Source organism: Symphalangus syndactylus, chromosome 24, assembly GCF_028878055.3.
Source record: "Symphalangus syndactylus isolate Jambi chromosome 24, NHGRI_mSymSyn1-v2.1_pri, whole genome shotgun sequence".
Lineage (NCBI taxonomy): Eukaryota > Metazoa > Chordata > Mammalia > Primates > Hylobatidae > Symphalangus > Symphalangus syndactylus.
The window spans coordinates 33780892-33805583 of record NC_072446.2 but is presented as its reverse complement, the minus strand read 5'-3'; the positions used below and the strand labels follow the sequence as shown (position 1 = coordinate 33805583).

At 45.3% G+C, this 24692-nt stretch overlaps 1 protein-coding gene across 1 annotated transcript; it reads left to right on the top strand.

The window, feature by feature from the left end:
- The first annotated feature begins 311 nt into the window (after positions 1–311).
- Positions 312–24692, top strand: ACTR5 (actin related protein 5). Its single transcript, XM_055266624.2, has 9 exons — positions 312–1094; positions 2270–2499; positions 4372–4541; positions 7518–7735; positions 8414–8596; positions 17909–18025; positions 18742–18881; positions 19958–20090; positions 24058–24692. Exons 1-9 carry the CDS (start codon positions 720–722, stop codon positions 24313–24315), a joined length of 1824 nt encoding a protein of 607 aa, XP_055122599.1. The 5' UTR covers positions 312–719; the 3' UTR covers positions 24316–24692.

Genomic DNA, 24692 nt, shown 5'->3' with positions numbered 1-24692 from the left:
CACGTGGGAGTGGGAGGTGATACCACTAAAAGAGAGGGAATGCTTGGGGAACAATCAGCAGTCTTTTCTCAGTTTGAGAGAACACTGTGTCTTAGTGAGAAGACAGTCTGTGCGAGTTAGTAAAGTGAACAGAACTGCGTAGTCAGCTCCCTAGTCAAGAAATTGCACAGTCCGCAGAGTTTGAGATTTCTTAACGTAAAGGAAGCGTCAAAAGATAAAGGACACTTCTAGCCAGGACGCAAGGCTGAAGGCGAGACAGCCACGCGGAGGCGGGGCCGCGGGCGGTCGAAGGTGCGCGCCTGGCAGACGGTGCGCGCCCGGCGATGGGGCGTGACCAGGAAAAGAGGCGGGGCTCCACCGAGCGCGGTGCGGAAGCTGGCGGCCAGAAAGCGGCGGGGCCTGGCGGCGATACGCTTTGAGGCGGGGCTTCCAAGCCGGGCGTCCCGGTTAGAGCGAAGGGGCGTGGTCACTCAAAGGCTACTGGGGGAGAGGCTAAGAAACGTAGAATTTCGCAGCCAGAATGGGTACGTCTCAGCGATCCTGAAAGCAGCCTTGACAACCAGAGGCGAGTCAAGTGGAAAGGCTGGTCGGGCTTCGAGAAGGGAGGGGGCAAGCAGGTACTTAAGGGCCTGAATCGCGCAGCGTGACGTCGGGGGCGCGGTTTCGCGGCGTCTGGGCGGACGCTGCGCCGAGGGGCGGGGCTGGGCGCGCGCTCCAAGATGGCGGCGAACGTGTTCCCGTTTCGCGACGCCCGTGCCGCACCGGACCCGGTGCTGGAGGCCGGCCCGGTGGCACACGGGCCACTGCCGGTACCGCTGGTGCTGGACAACGGGTCGTTCCAAGTCCGCGCTGGCTGGGCGTGTCCCGGGCAGGACCCAGGTCCCGAGCCGCGCCTGCAGTTCCGCGCGGTGTGCGCCCGCGGTCGTGGCGGGGCACGGGGCGCGTCGGGCCCGCAGGTGGGGAACGCCCTGGGCAGCCTGGAGCCACTGCGCTGGATGCTGCGCTCGCCCTTCGACCGCAACGTGCCGGTCAACCTGGAGCTTCAGGAGTTGCTGCTGGACTACAGCTTCCAGCACCTGGGTGTCTCCTCACAGGTGAAGGGCGGAGTAGGCTGGGCTGGGCTGGGCTGGGCTGGGTTTGAGGGGATGGGTGCGGTCTCGTCTCCGCTCACTCTGCTCTCGGAGAGGTAACAGTCACTTCAGTAGCTCCGATTGTCTTTTAGTCGACCAGATGCTAGGCGCTGTGGGTATAGCAGCGAATAAAATGCTGCTCCTTGTTATCTTGGAGCATACCGTTGGGCATATATGCTCGTTTGTTAAGAAGCCCATTTATTAACAAATACGTATTGAGCACTTACTCTGTGTCAGGCACTTTTTAGGCATTTGGAGTACATGTGTGAACACACAAAACTTCCTGTGCTTATGGAGCTATTAATACTATGGAAAGGTATTGTAGTATGAAAAGGCAGACAGTAAACATAGAATTAAAGTATAGTAGATTCTACGCCGCGATAGGAGAGGAGGGAGTTAAATGTTTTTAAGAAGATGGTCAGGGTAGGACTCGTGAAGGTGATGTTTGAGCAAGGACTTGAAGGAGGTGATTCAGGTAGCAAGCCATGTGAATATCTGAAGGAAAAAGGTCCAGGCAGAGGGAACAGCCAGTGAAAAGGCCCTGAGGCAGGAGTGTGCCCTAATCCTAATTGCAAGGCTGCCTGTGTGAGGGGGAGAGTAGTACCTGAAAGAGGATGTCCGAGAGGTAGTGGAGAGGCAGATCACACACCTTATAGGCTTTTACTGAGTGAAATGGGGAGCCATGGCAGGGTGTTGAGCTGAGGAAGGACCTGATTTATGTTTTAAAAGGATCACTGTTACTGCTGTATGGAGAATGAATTGTCGTGGGTCATAGGGTGGAAACAGGGACGAGTTAGGAGGCTGTTGGAATAACTCAGGTGAGGGATGATGGTGGCTTAGATGAGGCAGGTAGCAGGGAATGTCATTAGATGCAGTTGGATTCTGGAAATACTTTGAAGATAGAGCCAACACGATTTGCTGACAGTTTGGATGGGACCTTGACTTAATAACTTAAATTGACTCTACTTTCATATTTTCAAGTAAAGATGAGATGAGAGTTTTATAATCGCCTCTGATCAGGTTTTTGATTAAGAAGCCAAAAGCAAATTCAGTCCTGCAATATGGATTTTGGGTTCTTTTATGCTTCAAAAAGAGTATTCTATTACCACTCATCTATTTGCCCTTTCCTTTCAAAGTAGGGCTGTGTTGATCATCCCATAGTTTTGACAGAAGCTGTGTGCAACCCACTGTATTCACGGCAAATGATGTCTGAGCTTCTTTTTGAGTGCTACGGGATTCCCAAGGTTGCCTATGGAATAGACAGCCTCTTCAGCTTCTACCACAATAAGCCAAAGAACTCGATGTGCAGTGGGCTCATCATTTCATCTGGATACCAGTGTACGCATGTTTTACCCATCTTAGAAGGGAGGTGAGTTGCACTTGTGACATTTGAGTGCTATTTTGAGAAGCATTCAGGAAACATTTATTTAGTGCGTGCTTTAAAGGCAGAGTAGAAAGAGCAAGTACTAGCCTGTGAACTGAGCCCTTGGGCTTAGCTTTGAACTACCTCACTGTGTGACTATGGGTAAGTCCCTTTGCCTATATTTCTGTCCTTTGTGACCTTCTGGAGGGAGTTGGGGTGGATGATCTCTTAGTTCCACATCCATAATTCTACAATTTTATAATTCTGACATATGGGGAGATAGCTAACATAGTATCTGCAGGTAGTAGACATTCAGTAGAAATGTTTTGAATAAATTTAATCGAGACCATCTTTGTGTTCTGGAGTTTGTTTTTTATTTTATTTTATTTTATTTTTTTGACAGAGTCTTGCTCTGTTGCCCAGGCTGGAGTGCAGTGGGATCTTGGCTCAGGGCAACCTCCGCCTCCTGGGTTCAATTGATTCTCCTGCCTCAGCCTCCCGAGTAGCTGGGACCACAGGCACCCGCCACCATGCCCGGCTAATTTTTTTTGTATTTTTAGTAGAGACAGGGTTTCACCATGTTGGTCAGGCTAGTCTCAAACTCCTGACCTCAAGTGATCCACCCTCCTTGGCCTCCCAACATGCTGGGATTACAGGGGTGAGCCACCGCGCCCAGCCAGTTTCAAGTTATTTAATCACTATTGTTTAGACCTTTCAGGTACAGTACCTGGCACGTAATGGACCCTTACTAAATATTTTCAAGTTGAATAAAAGGCAAGGGTAGTTTATGTCATATTTAAAAATCTGTTCCCACTTTATCGTTGAGCTTTCACTGTCTGATAAGAGCCTAGGCCACCACTGTGTTCTCCTGAGAAGGTTTCTCACGTGGCATAAAGAGACCCACGCTTTACAGCTGAATGCCTGGGTTTGCAACTCTGCTACTTAACTTCCTCACTTCATTTCCTGATATGTAAAATTGGGAAAAACTGATTTCCCAGGGTTACCCTGAGACTGAAATGAGATAAGGTAGGTAATGGCACTTTGTAAACTGTAAAGCAGACTGAACATATAAGGCAAATACCATTGAATTTCTCATGAAGTTTCTGTGAAAATTTTTGAAGATAAAAGTAATTCTTAGGTGTTACCAAACGCTCCTGATGTATGAAGTTCTCCATGTAAACAGAATATGCAGAAATAAAAAGTAACATTTTATATTGAGAGAAAATTACCTGAAGGCTGGGAAATTATCAGAGTAAATCATACCGTGTTCTATGCTGGCATCTGCTGGTGAGGTATGATACAGCAGTGACATTTTAGTTCCCTACAGTAAGTTCCTAGTGCTCTGCCACTTACTTTCTCACATTAGGAAAATAAAATTACTCTGGTTCTTTTACAGTAAGCCAGGATGCATGTGGTTGCTTAACGTGTTTGCTTCAGTAGATGTGGAGTGTTAAGGGAGGGCTTCTTAAACTCTGGCCTTCAGTCACCGAGGGAGCTCATTAAAATGCAGATCCCCAGGCCCCACCCTAGAGCAGCTGTGTCCTGGGAATTGGCATGTTTAACATTTCCCCCAGCTAATTCTGGGATACTTGGTCCCAGGACTACAGTTTGAGAAATATATGATGAGACTCATTAAGATCTGACTGGAGTGTGTACCTGTTAGGTGGCTGTGTGACTGTATGGGTGAACTAGGAATGCCTGCCTAGATAAGAGATTATACCAGGGGAACTTTAACGTCCCTTCCAACTGTCAGGTTTTGTGTTTCTCCTGCTGGTCTGTTTCTTCTTTATCTGCCTTAAATTATCTTGTTTCTCCCAAGATGCTCCATATTTCTCTTCTCCAGAAATTTCAGTGCTGTTTTCTACTGCTTGGTTATAGATTAGATGCTAAAAACTGCAAGCGCATCAATCTTGGAGGAAGCCAAGCAGCTGGTTACCTCCAGCGTCTCCTCCAGCTGAAGTACCCTGGGCACCTGGCAGCCATCACCCTCAGCCGCATGGAGGAGATTCTGCATGAGCACAGCTACATTGCTGAGGATTATGTGGAAGGTATCCAAGAGAATGTTTGCCTGCAGCTTTTAGGTGTTGTCTACCTTGTATTCCTTAAATTATTGCCAGCATGATTCTTTGCTTGCTCACTTTTTAAGCACCTCCTTCCCCTTTTTGTATTGCCTTTCTTAAACTATTCAGTAAACTGATAACTTACGTTGTATAGGTTCCCTTCACAAATGGTAGCTTTTATAACTTGCTTGTAATACAGAACTTGGAATTGTACAACTTTCAGCTTTTTCCAGATATTAAATATTTTTAAGAGTGAGCAGAACATATCAGACTAAAAGTATCTTAAGTTAGAAAACAATTGAAATTGTTTTATTATACCATTATAATAACATCTATGCTGCAGAAACACCTCTTTTTCTTTTCAAACTTGTCTTGGACTTTTGGTTGTATTTTACTTCAAATTAAAGTATGAGTTTTAGTTACTATTGTCACATGAATGTGATGAAAATATCTTCCTCATGAATTAAATAGTTCATATAAAACCAAAGGACTACGGACAATGCCACTGTGAATACAGCTCTATTCCAAGAATGGATTTGCTTGTTGTCATTGAGGGTACTAACCTTAGCTGACCAATAATGAGCTCCTGAAGGACAAAAACTGCATTTTTTTTTTAATTGTGGTGAAAACCATATAACATAAATTTGCCATTTTAACCATTTTTAAGTATGCGTTTCATGTGTGAAGAGCTGTGTTTTAATTAACTTTAGAAAGCATTTATTAAACATTTGTTATTCCTGGAATACAAAGAAGTTGGGAGACAGATAGGGAAATAAGTAATTGATGAGAACACTCAGTCCAGAGAGTTAGAGGCTTGCCAGAAGACACGGTCGAGGCACACAGCTCTCCGTGCTCCCACTTCTCTGTTCTCCAGGTGCTCTGGTATTCACTCTTTCTTTTAGTTAACTTTTTCTTTTACAATTCTATGATATGATTATAAAGAGAAAGCATGAGGGAATTTTTTGGGATGATGAACTCTTCTGTATCCTGATTGTGGTGTTGGTTACATATGATTTCTCTTTATAATCATATCCTGTTTTTATCCACAATAAACAGGAACAAACTACTGATATAGTCAACAACTTGAATGAATCTCAAAGGCATGATATTGAGTAAAAAAAAAAAAAGTTTCAAAAGGTACATACTATTTGATTCCATTTACGTGACATTTTGAAAAGATAAAACCATAGTGATAGAGAAGAAGTGAGGGAAAGATTGCCTGGGCTTGGGATAGAGACAAGCTTTTGGGTGAACTTGTTTTCATTTCTCCAGAGTAAATAGATTGCTGGGTCATGTGCTTGCATGGTATGTCTTTCCGTCCTTCTACCTTTAATCTACCTATATCATTATATTCAAGTGAATTTCTTGGTAGTTGGATGATTTTTTTAAAAAATCTATTCAGTCAGCCTCTATTTAATTGTTAGGCTAAACCATTTATAATTAGTTTAATTATTCACATGCTTGGATTTAGGTTCACCATTTTATTATTTGTTTTTGTTCCTTCTGTTTATTGTTCTTCTGTTTCTCTCTCCTGCCTCCTTTTAGGTTATTCGAGCTTTTTTTTGTTGTTTTTTTAAAGTATTTTATCTGTTGTGTTTTTTACTCTACCTTTTTACTGTAGTTTTTAGTGGTTGCTTTAGAGATTACAGTAAACACAACTTTTCATAGTCTACTTAGATTCTGTATTTACCACTTCAAGGGGAATGTGGAAATGTTAGCACTGTACAGACTCCTTTATTTTGCCTGGTTTGTCTTAAAGTTGTCTTATTTATTTCATCTGTATACATTGGAAACCCATCAGACAGTGTTGTGATTTTTACTTTCAGTTGTCAAATAGGTTTTAAAGAACTCATAAGGAGATTAGTCTGTTATGTTTAACCAGATTTTTATCATTTCTGTTGCTCTTCCTTCATTCCTGATGCTCCAAGCTTCCTTCTGGTGTTGTTTCTCACTGAAGAACTTACTTAGCAGTTCTTTTAGAACAGGCCTGCTGGCATTATGTCCAGGTTTGGTAGCTGCTTTTAGTTGATTGAGTGGATTCAGCGATTGGATGGAGTGTATTTTCTCCATCTGAGCTATGTCTGAAATGCTGGTATTGACTTTTTAAAAAAAAACAACAAAAAAAAATATGGAGTCGGCCGGGCACGGTGGCTCACACCTGTAATCCCAGCACTTTGGGAGGCTGAGGCGACCGGATCACGAGGTCAGGAGATCGAGACCATCCTGGCTAACATGGGGAAACCCTGTCTCTACTAAAAATACAAAAAAATTAGCCAGGCATGGTTGCAGGTGCCTGTAGTCCCAGCTACTCAGGAGGCTGAGGCAGGAGAACGGCGTGAACCCAGGAGGCAGAACTTGCAGTGAGCCGAGATCGCACCACTGCACTCCAGCGTAGGTGACAGAGCGAGCCTCCCGAGTAGCTGGGACTGCAGGTGCCCGCCACCACACCTGGCTAATTTTTTTTTTTTTTTTTTTTTTTTTTTTTTTTTTGAGACGGAGCCTCGCTCTGTCGCCCAGGCTGGAGTGCAGTGGCACAATCTCGGCTCACTGCAAGCTCCGCCTCCCGGGTTCACGCCATTCTCCTGCCTCAGCCTTTCCGAGTAGCTGGGACTACAGGCGCCCGCCACCACGCCCGGCTAATTTTTTGTATTTTTAGTAGAGACGGGGTTTCACCGTGGTCTCGATCTCCTGACCTCGTGATCCGCCCGCCTCGGCCTCCCAAAGTGCTGGGATTACAAGCGTGAGCCACCGCGCCCGGCCTAATTTTTTTGTATTTTTAGTAGAGATGGGGTTTCACCGTGTTAGCCAGGATGGTCTCGATCTCCTGACCTCGTGATCCACCCACCTTGGCCCCCCAAAGTGCTGGGATTACAGGCGTGAGTCCCTGCACCCGGCTGGTATTGACTTTAATTGTTGTGTTAATAGTGTTTCCATTTCATAACTTTCAAAATTGTTTCTTTGAAGAATTACACAAATGGCGGTGTCCTGATTATTATGAGAATAATGTCCACAAGATGCAGCTCCCATTTTCCAGCAAGCTCCTGGGCAGCACTCTGACCTCTGAGGAGAAACAAGAAAGGCGGCAGCAGCAATTGCGGCGGCTGCAGGAGCTCAATGCCCGGCGGCGGGAGGAGAAGCTGCAGCTGGATCAGGAGCGTCTGGACCGACTGCTATACGTGCAGGTAATAGCAGACACAGGGATGGGTGCCCTTCCGTGTTAACAAGATGGTCTCAGAAGATTTTCTTGCATATTTTTCCATTGGCCTTAAGATGCTCTGACTGTTTGTCATCTTTGGGGTTAGGAAGGAGTCCAGGGGCGTCATCAGCATAGAATACAGTGTAGAAGCAGCTGTTTCTGAAAGAGCTGTGGACTCCAGTGTTTATTTTCACCTTATAAACTCCTTTATGTTTTTAAACTTTGTAAGTGTAGCATACATGATGCAAAGTGCACAAATCTTTATGTTTCATCTTGATGGATTTTCAAAGTGAAACTCACCCGTGTATCTGCTGTCAGGTTAAGAAACAGCATTGTCAGCATCCCAGAAGGCTCCTTTCATGTCTCCTCTTAGTAACTTTCCCACCTTCCTCCACATACCCCCCCAACCAAAAAAAAAAAAGGGTAACAAACTTTTAGACATCTGTCACCATCATTAGTTTTACTAATCAGTTGTTGCTGGAACTGTGATGCAGTGCTAGCCTAGAGACAGAGAGGTGGGCAGCTGTGTGAAACTGGAGGGAGCTGGAGGTGTGGCTCTGGACAGGGTAGGCCAGGGGAGCTCTGGAAGCCCTCTCCAGCTGTCGTTTTCTCTGTTTGGCTTTGAAGCTACTTTGCTTCCTGTTTGTGACTGCTCTGTTTTCAGGAACTTCTAGAGGATGGCCAGATGGATCAGTTTCACAAAGCTCTGATAGAGCTGAATATGGACTCCCCAGAAGAGCTGCAGTCCTACATCCAGAAGCTCAGTTTAGCAGTGGAGCAGGCTAAGCAGAAAATCCTCCAAGCGGAAGTCAACCTAGAGGTGGATGTGGTAGACAGCAAGCCAGAGGTAACTGAGGGCCTTGGAAGGAGCAGCCCTTCTTGAGGAGAGGAGTGTCCTGAGAGGCCTGACATCAAAGGGGTTGTGCCCAGAGTCAGGAGGAAAAGAGCAGAGGGGACGTGGGTGGTGGCAGAGATGGCACTGACCTTGTATCAACTGAAATTCTGTCAGAAGGGATTTCACCCTGTAGATCCTGGGATCCCTGAGCGCAGAAAGTGCATTTAACATAGGAAGAACATTCACACACCAAAGTGGTGCTGTCTTGAACCTAAACCAGCTCCACTGATAGTCATTGGCAGTCATACACTTCCTTTAATTTTCTTCTAGTGTTTTATTAAATATATTGTGGTTGATTGTTCACTTACCTCCTTTCCATCTTGATGTTCCCTAAGGACAGGGATCATGCTTCATACATGATTTATGAATTTTTTACAGCTGTTGGTAGTTATGCTCAATAATACATGTAAAGGTTGCCTTAAGATCAGCCTTTTATTAGTTGCTAAAGACCCTTATATAAGCTCTTTGATTTTCTCTTTTTCTTATTCTTATGTTTCCTCACCCATGCACTGTTAATAAGTGTTTTTGAGGCCAGGTGTGCTGCTGGCTCACGCTTGTAATCCCAGCACTTTGGAAGGCCCAGGCGGGCAGATGACCTGAGGTCAGGAGTTCAAGACCAGTGTGGCCCACACGGCGAAACCCTGTCTGTACTAAAAATACAAAATTAGCCTAGTGTGGTGGCACACGCCTGTGATCCCACCTACTTGGGAGGCTGAGGCAGGAGAATCACTTGAACCCGGGAGTCAGAGGTTGCAGTGAGCCGAGATCGCTCCATTGCACTCCAGCCTGGGCAACGAGCAAAACTCCATCTCAAAAAATAAATAAATAAATAAATAAATAAATAAGTATTTTTGTTTGTTTGAAACGGGGTCTCACTTTGTTGCCTAGTTAGAATGCAGTTACATGTTCATAGCTCATTGTAACCTCAGACTCCTGGGCTTAAGTGGATCCTCCCACCTCAGCCTCCTAAGAAGCTAGGACTACAGGTGAGCGCCAGCATGCCTAAGTCACTTTTACAATTTTTTTAGAGATGGGGTCTCACCAGGTTGTCCAGGCTGGTCTCGAACTCCTGGCCTCAAGTGAACCTCCCACCTCAGCCTCCCAAAGCACTGGGATGACAGGCTTGAGCCACCATGCTTGGCTGTTAATAAGTGTCGAAGTAGCCAAAAGAGCTTAGGCCCCAGCATCTTAGTTCCTGTATGGCAAAGGGGCAGCCTGCAGGTCACTCCTCAGTCCAGAAGTCGCTGGTTGAGTCGCCTGCCTTTAGAACTGGAACAAAGAGTTAGTAAATGTACATACTATTCCTGGATCTGTCATCCCTAGAATTCCAAAACAAAGGAACTTATTGCCTTGAGACATGTTTTAGGCAGGATAAAAACAGACTAGCCTCTTGTTTTTTTTTTTTTTTCTTTTTAAATCAACTTTCATTAAGCTGTTGATTACTTATCCTTTCAGAAAAAAAACGATACTTTGGAAAACTGCAAGTCAGTGCCATTTGATGCTGGGCGTAGCATGGTGCTTATCAGTAATGTCAGAGTTGCCTTTGGCTCAACAGGAAGCTTACTTTTGCAGTGACGGGCTCCCAGCTGGAGGCTCGCTCATAGTTTATCCGCTCACCGTTGCATTCTCTACGTCTCATTCCCAGGCTGTCGATTATATGAGGACAGTACCTGAGTGTATGCTTTATAGAGCAGATCCTGAGATAGGCTTACTAGATACACCTTACCGTATCACTAAGATCTTGTCATAGAAGGAGCCTTTACCATTTTCTTCCAACACAACATCCCAGATCAGCCTCAGTTGAATCAGTGTGTGCCTTTTCCATTTTGCTTCTCTCGGTTTTTCAGGTCTTTATTTGAGATTTGAGTTGTTGTTTACTGAAATCTGGAACCGTATTGTCTTTGTTATGTATTCATCCATATTTAGTTTTTATCATGCTTAACATGTTAGCAGGACATACTTTTCTTTATACCAGAGCAGTGCCACTCAGCCACATGCAGATAAGGGATTTCAGATTTCAAAAAGGGAAAAAAAAACCAAACAGCTGTGAAGATGTGATTCTTCAGCAGTGAGGAAACTAGTTTTTCCTTTTCTTTGTTCATTTGTCTGCATTTGTTACATGCTGTGATTCATCACCCATTCCCCCATTCTTTCGGCAGATACTCAGTAGGTACCTACTTCATTTTATGCTCTGGCACACACATTTAAATCTCCTTGGGTTTAGGGGATTTTGAAATGCTGGACTGCAAAAGATTTTTCTATATGCAATAAATTTGATGATCAGTCGGGCCGGGCACGGTGGCTCATGCCTGTAATCCCAGCACTTTGGGAGGCCGAGGTGGGCGGATCACCGGAGGTCAGGAATTCAAGACCAGCCTGACCAACATGGTGAAACCCTGTCTCTACTGAAAATAGAAAAATTAGCCGGGCGTGGGGGCAGGCGCCTGTAATCCCAGCTACTCGGGAGGCTGAGGCAGGAGAATTGCTTGAGCCCAGGAGGCGGAGGTTGCAGTGAGCTGAAATTGTGCCATTGCACTCCAGCCTGGGCAACAGAGCAAGACTCCGTCTCAAAAAAAAAAAAAAAAAGTGATGATCAGTCGCCAAAGCGTTAATGGTTAGTCAGCATTCAGCATTTTAGGGTAATTCTTAATGATCAGAGTCAATTACAGTCACATATGTGGGATAAACTTGACCGTGACAACGGCTAGCCAGTTCTACCTTTCAAAAAGTATTTGTAGATTTTCCAATAATATAATTCATTTAGAATGAATTGAATCAATATATGTGAACCAAAATTCATATTGAAATTCCACTTAAGCAGTAATGGCTGAACTGAATTAATACAGCTGGATTTAACTAATAGTGGTCTCGAAAATCTATTTTTTCTTATAGACCAATCTATTCTGACCTTGCTATTCTGCAGTTATTTCTGTGAGGATGTTGTGAAGGAGCAGGCTTTGTTGCGTTCTAACGAAGTATTTAAACCAGAAGATGCTTGCTTTTCATAGCTACAAGCACAGCGTAAGAGGGTAGGAGGGGGGAGAACACAGGTTTTGAGCATCATCATTTGTTGGAAAACGCATTGGGCCAAATATAGAAAGTTCTCTGGCTTTACTAGCCAAGATCAGGGTTGGCCTGTGCTTCTTCTTATGCTGCTCAAGGCTGTTTTAGGGAACCATGCTGCATCTTCTGTGGTATGCCTTGGCAAACTGTCATTCCATGCAGTTCCAAAAGAACAGTCATATTAGTGTTTCTGAACGCCACATAAGACATGTGGAGACCCTGGCAAACTCTAGCGAGAGAGAAGCCAGCCGTGGCAGAGAAAACTATTCTCTGTTGGATGCCTGTTCTCTGTGTTGAAATTATCAGCTTTGTTCCTCTCTGCGACTCATATGAATTGGGATAAGTAAATGTCCTTTTTATAATTTTTGTGAAGCTAAGAAGTTATCTTAAGATAGTATGCTTTGGAATGAAGCTAGGTGGAGGTGAATGTTGATATTTTTTTTTTGGCAGCTGAAGAAACCTCTTGAAACCCAAAGCTTTACAATCATCTCTATTCCAGGGGAATTTGAGGGTGTATCCCAGGGGCCCACCACTCAGTGACAGGCGCAGTATACCAGGGATGCAGAGGTGATTAAGATACAATGCCTGCCTTCCTGGGTACCTCAAAAACAAAAAACGAGGGCTATAGCACCGTGCTTAGCTGACTGTAATGAAGTGTAGCAGGTATGGTGGTAAATGTGTGTGGGAATACACATTTGGTTTTTTGAGAAAGGACTGGATGTTTCAGCTGGGCCTTGAAAGATTATTTGGGCCGGGCACAGTGACTCACATCTGTAATCCCAACACTGAGAGGCTGAGGAGGGAAGATCACTTGTGCCCAGGGGTTTGAGACCAATTCCTGAGTCACATAGACCCCATCTCTAAAAAAAAATTTTTTTTAATTAGCTGGGCGTGCATCTGTAGTCTCAGCTGCTTGAGAGGCTGAGGTGGGAGGATCACTTGAGCTTGGGAGTTTGAGGCTGCAGTGAGCCATGGTTGTGCCACTGCGTTCCAACCTGGGCAACAGAACGAGACCCTGTCTAAAAAAAAAAAAAAAAAAAAGGAAGATTATTTGATTTCAGTAGGTAGCAAAAGGAGGAGGGAAGGACATTTTAGGTGGAAAGAACCACACATGCAGGTATATAGAGTGAACAAGAAAGGCTGTGGTGGGTGATGAAGTGGAGATGACTATTAAGTTCTTTACCCATCAGGCTTATGAGCCTGCATATTATCCTTCAGACATTCGGAGCCTTCCAGGGATGTTGAGCAAGGGAATGAGATGATGAGATTTTGTTTTGGGAAACTAACTGGTGGCAGTTAGGATGATGGGTTGAAGGGAGGGGTGAGGCTGCAGGTGGGAAAACAAAACAGATGTAGGATCAGATGTAGGATCCCAAGATCTCACTGCCATTTACAAGCCAAGGTGACAAGAGTAGCAGTGTTGATGATAGAGCATGTGGCATGTGCCGACCCCTTGCTGAGCACCTACATAGGTGTCCTCCTGGTTCGTGTTCACAACTCAATGGGTAGGTACTATCATTATCCCCCTTTTACAAACAGGGAAAGATTTGGAGTGAGGTCGCATAGCTAGAAGTAGTGCTGGTCAAATTCAAACACAGGCAGTTCAATTCCAGATTCCACTCTTGTAACCCTTAGGCTGTATTGAAAGGCAGTGGGTAGATGGTAGTGCCTTTGACTATAATTGGCTTCGTTTTGAGCACCTTTTTTTTTTTTTTTTTTTCTTTTTTTTAAGAGATTGGATCTTATTCTGTTGCACAGGCTGGAGTACATGGTGTGATGATGGCTCACTGTAACTTCAAACTCCTGGGCTCAATTGATCCTCCCACCTCAGCCTCCCTAGTAGCTAGGACTACAGGAGCGCACTACCATGCCCAGCTAACTTTTTGCTTTTTAATTTTTTGTAGAGATGGGTCTCGCTGTGTTGCCCAGGCTGTTCTCGAACTTCTGGCCTCAAGTAAGCCTCCCACCTTGCCTTTCAAAGTGCAGGGATTACAGGCATGAGTCACCGTGCCTGGCCCTGAGCTCCTTATCTTTAAAATCGCTGTAGGACATCAGGTGGAGCTCTTCAGGACTCTGCAGGACATCAGGTGGAGCCATGGGAGGACAGAATCAAATGGGGAGGAAGAAAGGAAAAATTCCTGGAGAATGCCACCACTTGAGAGTCAGGTGACAGAAGAAAAGCCAGGACGAAGATTGAGCAAGAGCAGTCAGAGATAAAGGAAGCCAGAAGGGTTGATGGGAGAGTTAAGAGCTTGAATGGTCAGCTTAACCTAGGATGAGAATTATTTTTTGAAACAAGGAAGGCTTGAAAGGATAAGAAAATAGGACGTGAGGGTGCTCTGGCGGCGATATCTGTCACCCCATTGATTGCCAGGGTTGATTCGGCTGATCTGGCTGGCTAAGCGGGTGTCTCTTTCTGTCCTCACCACTTCGTGTGTGTTTCTCCCGGAGCTGCATGCTTGGTCGAAGAGGACGACCATCCCCAATAGAGGAGGACCGGTCTTCCGTCAAGAGTATATGAGTAATTGCGCTCCCCTGCTAGAACCTCCAAACAAGCGCTCAAGGACATGAAAATAGATAAGGAAGTAGAATGAAGAATAAAGAGGGAAGTTCATTTTTTGAGGCAACTAAGATAATCTTTTAAGATTCCCAGGGTTGAGAGTCTGTGGAGAAGGGTGTTGGGAAAGGGCAGGCAGAAGGAAGCTGAGAAGTAGCCACAGGATTGCCTAAATAGCTCCTGGGACTTTCTGCACTCCTGCCCCCCTGGAGCATATTTAACTTTTCTATTGCTACAAAAACCATTCCAAACTTGGCAGCATAAAACAACCACCATTTTATTGTGCACATGGATTTGGTGGGTGAGGAATTGAGAGAGTCTACAGCAGGGATCTCTGCTTCAAGTTGCCTGGAGCCACTGCTGGGAAGAATTAAATAGTTGGGGACTGGAATCAGCTGGAGGGTTTTTCACTTACCTGTCTGGTATCTGGGCTGGGAGGACTCAAGGGCTGGGTTCATGGGGGTCTCGACTCAGGCACCTACATATGGCCTCTTCTTCCATATGTGCCTTGGGCTCCTCCCAGTGCGGCCACTGGTTTCCAAGAGGGAGCTTCCCAAGAGAGCAGCCAGAGAGTGAATGTTTCAAAAGATAAAAGCATTAGCTGCGTGACCTTTCAGGACCTTACCTCAGAAGTCACATGACATCATTTGCACCATACTTTGTTGGTTGTAGTCCTCATTGTCCCCCACTGAGACTCAACGGGAGGGAACAAAGACCCTCCACCTCTGTATGGGGAGTGTCAAGGTCACATTACAGAAAAGTGTGTGGGATAGAAGTCACTGTTGTGACCTTCTTTTAAAAATATTATCTGCTCCAGAGCCCAAGTGGAAGGAGTACTGGGAGGCATCCTTTAGACTGCAGGCTTACTGGTTGGGTGTAACAGAAGCAGATAGAGTTGGTGGAGGGATGATGGCAAAAGTGATTGGATTCCAGGCTGGGTAGAGAAGGGCGTGTGAATCCACAGGGAAGGTCATCACTTGGATTGAGGGAGGCCAGGGTGGAGGTTAGGATGAAGATGAAGAATAGGGTAAAAATGTGGGGTGTAGAGAGGAAGGACTCCAGTGGAGTTCAGTGCTTGCTTTCACCTGTTACTTGGGGAATCACAGGTTACAGGTTTTGTCTGTAGTTATTTTAAAGACACTGATGACATCTTTGTCTTCAACCCAGTAATACAACAGAATTATTTAAAGGACCAAATTGAGTGTGTGTTTAAAAGGGAAAAGGGAAGCGTTGTTCATTTCTCACCCAACGCTGCCCTAAGTTCACGTCCCACTTTTACATAGATGGACAAGCGGTTCAGAGTGTACTGTTTCCAGCTCTACCACTGTGACCTTTAATATACCTTTGGTTGCCATTCCGAGCTGGATCAGTGTGACTCCAGAGCCTGACCACCTTCTGTTATGTCACACTGCCTCCTGGTTCCTGGTTCCCCCAGATGACAAACCACCAAATGAAAAAGAACTTTGATGATCAATTTCCATTCCTCTCCTGGAACCCCTTTGGGGTCATTCCTGAAGAGCTGGGTTTGGTGCCAAGCCAGAATAGGCACAGACACTCCCGTGGTAGGGCTCCCTTCTCGTGAGGGGAGCTGAGAGTCTTCCAGATCACAAACTGCAGATGGCAAGGGGAATGTTCCTTTACTCCCTCTCTGCTGTTCCTGCTGGGACAGAGGAGCCTGTCATTGCCTCAGCTGGTCTTGCTGCTGCATGTGAAATCTTTCATTCATCTCTTGTATTACCTACTCTGACCTTAGGCTAAATCGTTTCCATGTTCCTAAAGCCCCAATTGTCTTATCCTCAGCCTCATGATTTATAGAACTCCAGCTTAAGGCAAAACAAAGACTTCAGAACTGAGCAGTTCTGCCTCTTCCCACGTGTCCACTGCCTACTAGTGTGATGTGACCTTGGGCAAGTTACTTCACCTCTCTGAGCCATAGCATCCTCACCCATCAAATACAATATTGTCTGCAGTGAGGATTGTGCAGATAGCAGGTGTCCCTTCCCTCTGTGTCTGATTCAGTATTGGCAGGGACAGCTTTTGCTTCCTTCCCTGAGAGCAAGGTTCTTTAGATTCGTGTCACCCAACCCATCTTTCCTCCTCAGATTACCTCTATAAACCAGCCCCCTCCCTCATGCTGTGCACAAGTCTCACATGAAGAAACATTTGCTTTCCTTTCCAGGGTTTATTCTCAAGCCTGGAAAATTCCCCTCAAATATTGTAGAATCATCTGTACTGAACAGAATTTAGAGTACATTGTCACCCATCTTGCATGCCATATTTGCCACATGACTTTTGGTGTGTGAATGTGTGTGGGGTATTGAGGGGTATTGCCTTATTTTAATGCCAGTTTACATTTGCAGTATATATGTGTAGGTTCTAGAGAAGTATATTTAAGTCCTCTGAATTATGTTGGTAATTTACATACTTCATAAATTCCGAGAGTAAGGAGAGACTCAAAATGCATACTCAATGGCGCAGTCTCCTCTCAAGCATACTTGGCTTTGGTTACACTCTGCTTGAACCCTCCCAAGACACTACCTCATAAGACAGTCCATTCTGCAGCAGCTGTCATTGTTACAGCATTCTTCCTTGGGATGCAACTAAATATTTCTACCCGGAACTTCTCTCCATTGAGTCCAATGACAGATGGCTAAAGATGTCTTTCAGAACCACCACCATCCCCAACTTATTTTGTACAGTTTAAAATTAAAAGTGCCCTAACTTCTCTTTTGGAAATGGTGCCAGCATGTCTAGACCCCATCCAGGTTCATTGTGGTCATAGAGGAGAACTTGTTCCGCAGGACTCCACAAATAGGAAGCGCTCTGTTACCTTAGGGCCTCTAGTCCCATTCCCAGCCCAACGGGACCTGCTATTAAGGGACTGATTGTTGAGCTCATTAGTGTTGGCACATACATTTATTTATATTTCTGAGGCAGAGTCTTGCTCTTTCACCCAGGCTGGATTATAGTGGCATGATCATGGCTCGCTGTAGCCTCAACCTCCCAGGCTCAAGTGATCCTCCCACCTCAGCTTCCCAAGTAGCCGGGGCTATAGGTGCTCACCACCACACCCAGCTAATGTTTGTATTTTTTGTAGAGACGAGGTTTCACCGTGTTGCCCGTGCTGGTCTCAAACTCCTGGGCTCAAGCAGCCCACTTGCCTCTGCCTCCCAAAGTGCAGAGGGATTACAGGCGTGAGCCACCGCTCCCTGGCCAGCAGATGTATTTATTAATTATTAAAAGATTGCTTTAACTTTTCTGGTAGTCTAGCTGCCTTGTAGGATAGCAGCTGTCACACCCTTCTCTTAGAGTTGCGTGTGTGGTGGTGTGACTCATGCAAGCAGCAAGTCTTCCACGGGGCCCAGCCATGAGCTGGCACCATCAGAAGGCTTTGGAGAAGGCGGGGGTTGGTGAGGCTTGTATAAAGTAGGAAAGGTAGGAGATCAAAGCAAAGCCCGTTCCTGGCTTTTTAGTCTTCGTGTTCATGTGTGCTTTTTTAAAAATAGCTTAGAAAAATTTTCATAGTTTTTATGTAAGGTTTTAGAACATTGGGCAAGATCCCAGTTCTTTTTTGTGGCACTAAAATGATAGAACTGAGGCCTGCTGAAGGTACAGGTTCTGTTTCATTTTGCTTCTTCTCTTAGACCCCTGATCTGGAGCAGCTGGAGCCGTCTTTGGAAGATGTGGAAAGCATGAATGATTTTGATCCCTTGTTTTCAGAGGAAACACCTGGAGTGGAGAAGCCGGTCACCACTGTCCAGGTTTGACTCCTACAGCCCAGAACATGCTTATTCTTTGAAGGTGTTGACCTAAGTGGCTGGGCTAGTGTGTTTCTTTAGGACTTAAAACTTACGTTTTTTAGGAAATTGGGTACCAATACTTAAAACATCTGAAATCAGGGATTTTTTTCCCCCAGTGATTGATCGATTGGTTCCAGCACCAACGTCTGTGAATCTGTGAGAAACAGTCCACCCGGCAGAAACATTTGGGAAAGTAATTGGGAACTTGAGATCTGAATACTGGCTTGTAATGGTTTCATTTACATTTAAGCCAATGCCAGTACACATAATCCTCTTTGGAGTCTATGTTTCTGTCATTACAATGCCAACCAGATAAACTGTCCTGAGTCTGAGACCCACCTGGCAGAGAGCTTCCTTGCTGTGCAGGGATGGGGCACTAAGCAAGGCACCGAACAGGAGACTTGTCCTCTAGACTGGGCCTTTTGCTGCTGCTCTCCACAAAGCCTCTCCCTGCAACTCGAGGACCATTTCATGATGGAAACATGTACATGTTTATAATACACAGGTTGGAAGAAGGTAGGAAATTGAATTAGCAGGTCAAGAGAGTTGGGAGAAGCTATATTGGCATTAACAAGGGACAGAAACTATTGGGATAAGAAATGCAGTTTGAGGAAATTAGCAACTGGAATGTTTGTCATTTGGCCTAAAAATATCTTTTAAACCTTGGGTTTTTAAAGCCCGTGTTTAACTTGGCAGCATATCATCAGCTGTTTGTTGGGACAGAAAGAATTCGAGCTCCAGAGATTATTTTCCAGCCATCTCTCATAGGAGAAGAACAGGCTGGGATTGCAGAGACTCTTCAGTACATTCTGGACAGGTGAGACAGTGAATCTGCTTTTCCTTCTATTTTCCTGAACCATTTCCTTGGATTTTGCATTGAATGGTAGATTTGATGGTCAGGCACTTGAAAATGCGTCTCACTCTCTTCTTTTCATTGACTTGCTGTGCTTAGATAGTATTCCCTTAATCTCTTACCACCAGGCCTGGCACCTAACTGGGGCTCTGTAGTTGTTTTCTGAACCTGTAAATGCTGGGTTGACTGAGTAGCTTTAAGAATGTCTTTTAAGTTTGAACAATCCGATAACGTGTACACTGGTTTCCATGTAAACCTTCACATTATTAAAGACTAGTGATTTTAAATCACCCTAAAAATATTGCAGAGCTAATAAAATTTTTTTCCCCTCCTTGCAGGCATTTTACTTATTTAAGAGTTACATTTCCATAAGAATCCAGGTGTTTTACCCATTTATGCGGGCATTTTCTTGCAGTGTGAGTTTGATAATTCAAGTTGGGCAAGTAGAGAATAGAATTTTGTAGGACTCTGGCTGCTGTTGGTTATAACGGCAAGGAAACTTGTACCTAGCAAGGAAGAAAAAGCTGCTGCTGCTACTTTGTTTGAGTGGCTTTGAGCTTTGTCTTGACAGTGGTTGGAAAGTGATCAAATATGTCTTAGATAAAGCTGTTACTAAAAAAGATAAAAAGAAAGCACAGGTCGATAGATGGGCCCTCAAAAGGGAGGCATGGCTTTTGGGGATAATGGAAATGTTTTGTGTCTTGATTGTAGTGATGGTTACTGGAATGTATAAATTAGTTAGACTTTATCAAAATGTATGTAAATTTATCCTCAAGTTTATTTTTTTAATGTATTATAAAAGTATAAAAATTCTAATCATGTTAAGGAAATAAGTTGACCATTCAGATTATGGTTTTGTCTGGCTATTTGGAAACATTGGGCTGGCATTCTGTAGACACAAATGAAAAACGAAAGTTTTGATTTTTTAGCTTTTTGTGTAGATGTTTTTCTGTTTTGTACCGAGAGCTTACATCTCTGCATCCGCATTTCGTTCTGATATTTGAGTTAAGGGACTATATTAGGAGTTGTTTCTTTCCTAGGTACCCAAAGGACGTTCAGGAAATGCTGGTTCAGAACGTTTTCCTCACTGGTGGGAACACAATGTATCCTGGCATGAAAGCCAGAATGGAGAAGGAACTGTTGGAGATGAGACCCTTCCAGTCTTCTTTTCAGGTACTGATTGTTCGAGTAGTCAATTATTTTAAAAATAGCATTATCTGTTTTATGATTGCAAAAGTAATAATCATGCAGAAATATCCACTGTTAACATTTTTGTGGCTTTTCTTCTGGTCTTAAGTCCATGTTTAATTTTTAAAGCAAAATGGGAATCATGTTTTATATACTGTTTTGTGGTTTCTTTAAATTGGAAGATGAAGACATGCGTAGAATTCTAAGAGTGTGAAAGAGTGTACATCAAGAATAAGTCATTCTACCCAGTCCCGGCCCCTGTAGACAGTGTGGGGCATGGGATACATTGGAGAGAGCATTCCAGACAGAAGGACTAGCATGAGCAAGGGTACAGGGGCCAGAAGCTTGTTGAGGGAGTGAGAAGTGGCTGAGTGTTGCTGGAGCACATGGCTGATAAAGAGGAGAGGAGGTGGGTGAGGTAGAGAGGTCAGCAAAGCCCACACTGTGCAGAGCCTGTGCATCCTGCTAAGAAGCTTGGCCTTGGTCTGCTCTGCTGCATGATGTAGTGTACATTTAGTGGGGCGTCTGTGGGCTTTGGTGCTGACTCCATCATCACTTAGCACATTACTGAATTGTGCTAAGCTTTGGCTGTCTCAGTGGTAGGAAGTGGGTAATTGGTACCTGTTGCTGGGATTCAGTGTACTGGTGCACGTCAAGCGCCCGACAATGGGCCTGCATGTAATAAACTCTCAGACATGAGCTGTTGTGTTGAGGGTCCCTAAGACCATTCCAGGCAGGATGATTCTCTGTGAGGATTCACAGGATTCAGCATGTAATCGTACTTACAGCTGTGACTTACTATGGCAACTCAGCAGAGGGACAAGGTGCCCGGGGTGAAATCTGGGAGCAACCAGGTGTAAGCGTCCGAGGCCTCTCCCTGTGGAGTCACACAGGACATGATTTCCCCAGCAGTGCCTTGTAAGAGCACATTCAGTGTCGCCAACCAGGGAAGCTTGTAGGAGACGCAGTGCCTGGGGTTTTTATTTGGGGGCTGATCACATAGGCACCCCCTGCTTGGAGCATACCCAAATTCCAGGCTCACAGAAGGGAAGCACGTGTTTGGCATAAACCACATTAATTGTGTGAATGGGCTTATTGAGCCACTCTTATCAGGTGGTGGTAGGAACTCTCCCAAAATCCGAGTTCCCAGATGCCTACCAAGGCCCCACCCTTGTAAGTGTGTCCTTCTAAGGTAACAGTAGGGCCGTCCTGTTAACTCTTTTCTGCACAACTCTTATCTTTAGGCCATAGTGAGGAACCATGAAGGAGTCTAAGCAGGGAATGTGATCTGATTTACATTTAGTAATATATATTTGACACTGATGTGCAAAATAAAGTATTAAGAGAAATATTGGAAGCAGACCAGTTAGGAGGCAGCTTTCCAGCCTCTAGGAGGAAGTCCTCACTCCACTCGCCAGGATTTGCAGGGTCTCTTGTGTTCTGACCTTGAGAACTGTCCAGGGTTCTCTCATCATTCCCCCTTCCACCCTGCATGTCAGCCACAGCTAACCACTATTAGTTTTCCAGAGTTTTCCTGCCTCAGGGCCTTTGGACATGCTGGCTCTCTTTGCATAGAATACTCTTTCTAGCTCATCCAGCTCTCTTAGTGGCTGGTTTCCTGGAAATCACTTCCTCCAGGAAGCCTTCCCTGTCTTTCCCTATGGTCCTTACGAGATCCACCTCTCGTAAGGGATGAGACAGCCACTGTCTTGTGAAATGTGTCCCAAGCCCTTGGCACAGTGTCACTTGGTAGCTCTGCAGGAAATACGAAAGCAGTGGCAGAGGGAGAGGAAGAGAGGGAGTTGATGTGAAAGAGGCTAAGGCAGTCAAATTGTCTGAGCTTGATAGTAAGTTGGATCTGGGGAGGGAAGTGGGACCTAAGATAACTCCTAAGTTCTAGGTGGAGCAACTAGTTTGCTGAATAAGAGATTCACTGAATGAGGAGCCGTGGGAGGGAGGACAGGCTTAAGGGAGGGGATAGTACGTTCCATTTCCAGAGTGGGTTGAGTTTCTAGTGGACACATGGAAAGGTGGCCACAGCTAGCTGGATGAGTGCTCGGTGGGTAAGGGGGAAAGCAAGAGGGTAGTTTCACACCCTCCCACCTGCCACAAGCATAAATGTGCTCTGGGCACTCTTTGAGAGGGTAGGTGATGTTAAGGATGAACCCCTAAAGAACACTAGCATTTAAGGGCTGTAGGACACCCATAAGTCTAAGAAGGAGGTGGAGGAAGAGGAGTGGGGAGCAGGAGAGAGCAGCAGTGCTGAAGCCAAGGGGTGACAGTAAGGGGCATGAGCATGGGGCTGGGTCACACTGGCAGCGGCAACTTAGGATGAAGTAGTAGAGAAAAAAATCATAGAGGATTTTCAAGATCTATTTCTTGGTAATTTCCAAAGTCTCCCATGAATTACTCTGTAAGCATTGGTTGTAGGAATGCTGCTACCAGCCAGATCTTTTCCCAGCCCTGCTTTTGCTGTTATGGTCTCACCTGGCCTAGCCTCAGCTCCCCCCTCCCCTCCTGTTTCTGCCCCCTTTCACATTGCTAATGTAATGAGTGTGTCACACTGTCACTAGGCCCTGATGTTCCAATTTTAGATTATGTATTCAGCAGTAGCTCAAACATACCAACCACCTAAGGCCCTCTGTGATCATTAGAAGGAAGAGAACCCCAAGATGTGCAAATTTACAACTTTAAGGTCCTGTTTTTTCTTAAACAGTAAAACATTTTTAAATATTACAAAAATATCAGACAATTTAAACCAAAATGAAAACCAAGAAAACTAGTTTCAACCTCTGCGAGCAATGTTCTTTGTATACTTTCCAGTCGTTTTCATCTCATGTATGGTTTTAACCAAAAAGAGATCGTTGATAGCTTATTTTGTAACCTGTATTTTTTTCACTTTCAAATTATTGTGACAATTTTTTTATATCAATAGGTACATTTCCAGAGCATCCTTTTTATGGCAGTATAGTCTGTTAACCATATGTCTTGCTGCATTTTTTATTAGTAATGATGACAGCTATGCTTTATTGAATACTCTGTACCAGGCAGCATCTACCATGTGCCTTACACTCATGCACTTAAATCCTCTGAAGCCAGGGGTGGGGCCTCTGGTTATCCTACTGACGAGGTCCTCATTCACAGGCCCCTTGCCCACGTGGCAAGCCCAGCAGCTGGACTCCTGAGCCTGCACTTTCCCATCTCCATTTGTGCATGCTGATTCCACCGTTATGGCCTCTGCCCTTCACTCCTGAATGTTCTGAAATCACCATTCCAGCCTGGAACTCATGGGATTGGTGGAGTGGGGAGGTGAGAGGGAGGTAGGAAGTGAGGCGGGTAACTCCAGAACACAGGAGGCCCGATGGGAGCTGCAGTGTTACCATAATGATCAGATCAGCCTAGCCGAGGGCCTTCTCAGAGTTGCTGAACCCCAGCCCAGCTCCGATGAGAAGCAGGGGAAACTAAGTGCTGGCAGCCTCACAGAGAACGCCCAGGTCACCCCTCTCTGCTGCCATTTCTCCTGAGGCTCTTTTGCTACCCTGGCTAGAGCTGCCTTGCAGCGGCCCCTGTTCCGCTCTGCTCAGAGTGAAGAGCAGGGCCAGGAAGGCCTTTTCCCCAGGTCACGGGCCAGCCTCCACTTCACCTCTCCCTGACAGCTTGTGGTTGACAGCATCGTGCAGCAGGAGGCTGAGCCACTGGACCCTCTCTGACCCCGAGTGTCAGGTCTTATGTTAGCAAAATGTCTGACAGCCGTCTGTTCTGGAGAGTGGGCATTCCAGTTCAGCTTTGTTTACAGGGTGTGGAAGTAGTCCCGAACTGTCTTGGAGTGCACTGGGCCCACCTATGTGTATATTTCTGGGTATAAAATATTGGGGGCTGTAGCTGAGCCAGGTGAACATTCACGCCTGGAGCCCTGGTGGAGGTGTCCTGGTGAATCTTCTTTGTGTTTCAGGTTCAACTTGCTGCGAACCCTGTGCTGGATGCCTGGTACGGTGCTCGTGACTGGGCCTTGAGCCACCTAGATGATAATGAAGTTTGGATCACCAAGAAAGAGTATGAAGAAAAGGGAGGAGAGTACCTCAAGGAGCACTGTGCTTCCAACATCTATGTCCCCATCCGCCTGCCGAAGCAGGCCTCCCGCTCCTCAGATGCCCAGGCATCCAGCAAGGGCTCCGCTGCTGGTGGAGGTGGTGCTGGTGAGCAGGCGTAGCAGAGGCCCTCCAGAGAGACTGCCCTGCACGCCATGCCTTGGGCCACGTTGGCAGCGTGACAGGACTGTGATTGTGCTAGATGTACCTGCCCAAGTCTGCTGGTCACATTTGGCAGCAAAATGGATTTCTCCTGGGGAGAACAAAGTTAAGGGACACTGAGACCTGCCCTTCAGAATTCGGTTCACTTGGGGGCTTCTGTGGTGAAGAGACTAACTGGCCTTCTGATGTCTTTGTTCAGCTGTGGCCAGCTGTGGCATCAGCTTCATGTAGCAGTAAATGAAGACAGAGTGGAGGACACAAATGTACAAAATGCACAAGACTGATTTCTGACCACATTTTAGTCTTTTTTGTTTTAAAAAAAATTCTTTAAAATTTA

Excerpts from the sequence above, each read along its gene's own strand:
- ACTR5 (XM_055266624.2), top strand. The coding sequence starts at position 720 with ATGGCGGCGAACGTGTTCCCGTTTCGCGACGCCCGTGCCGCACCGGAC. Across the intron at positions 18,026-18,741 it reads AGCCGGTCACCACTGTCCAG|CCCGTGTTTAACTTGGCAGC; the intron begins GTTTGACTCCTA and ends GGGTTTTTAAAG. Across the intron at positions 18,882-19,957 it reads CTTCAGTACATTCTGGACAG|GTACCCAAAGGACGTTCAGG; the intron begins GTGAGACAGTGA and ends TTTCTTTCCTAG.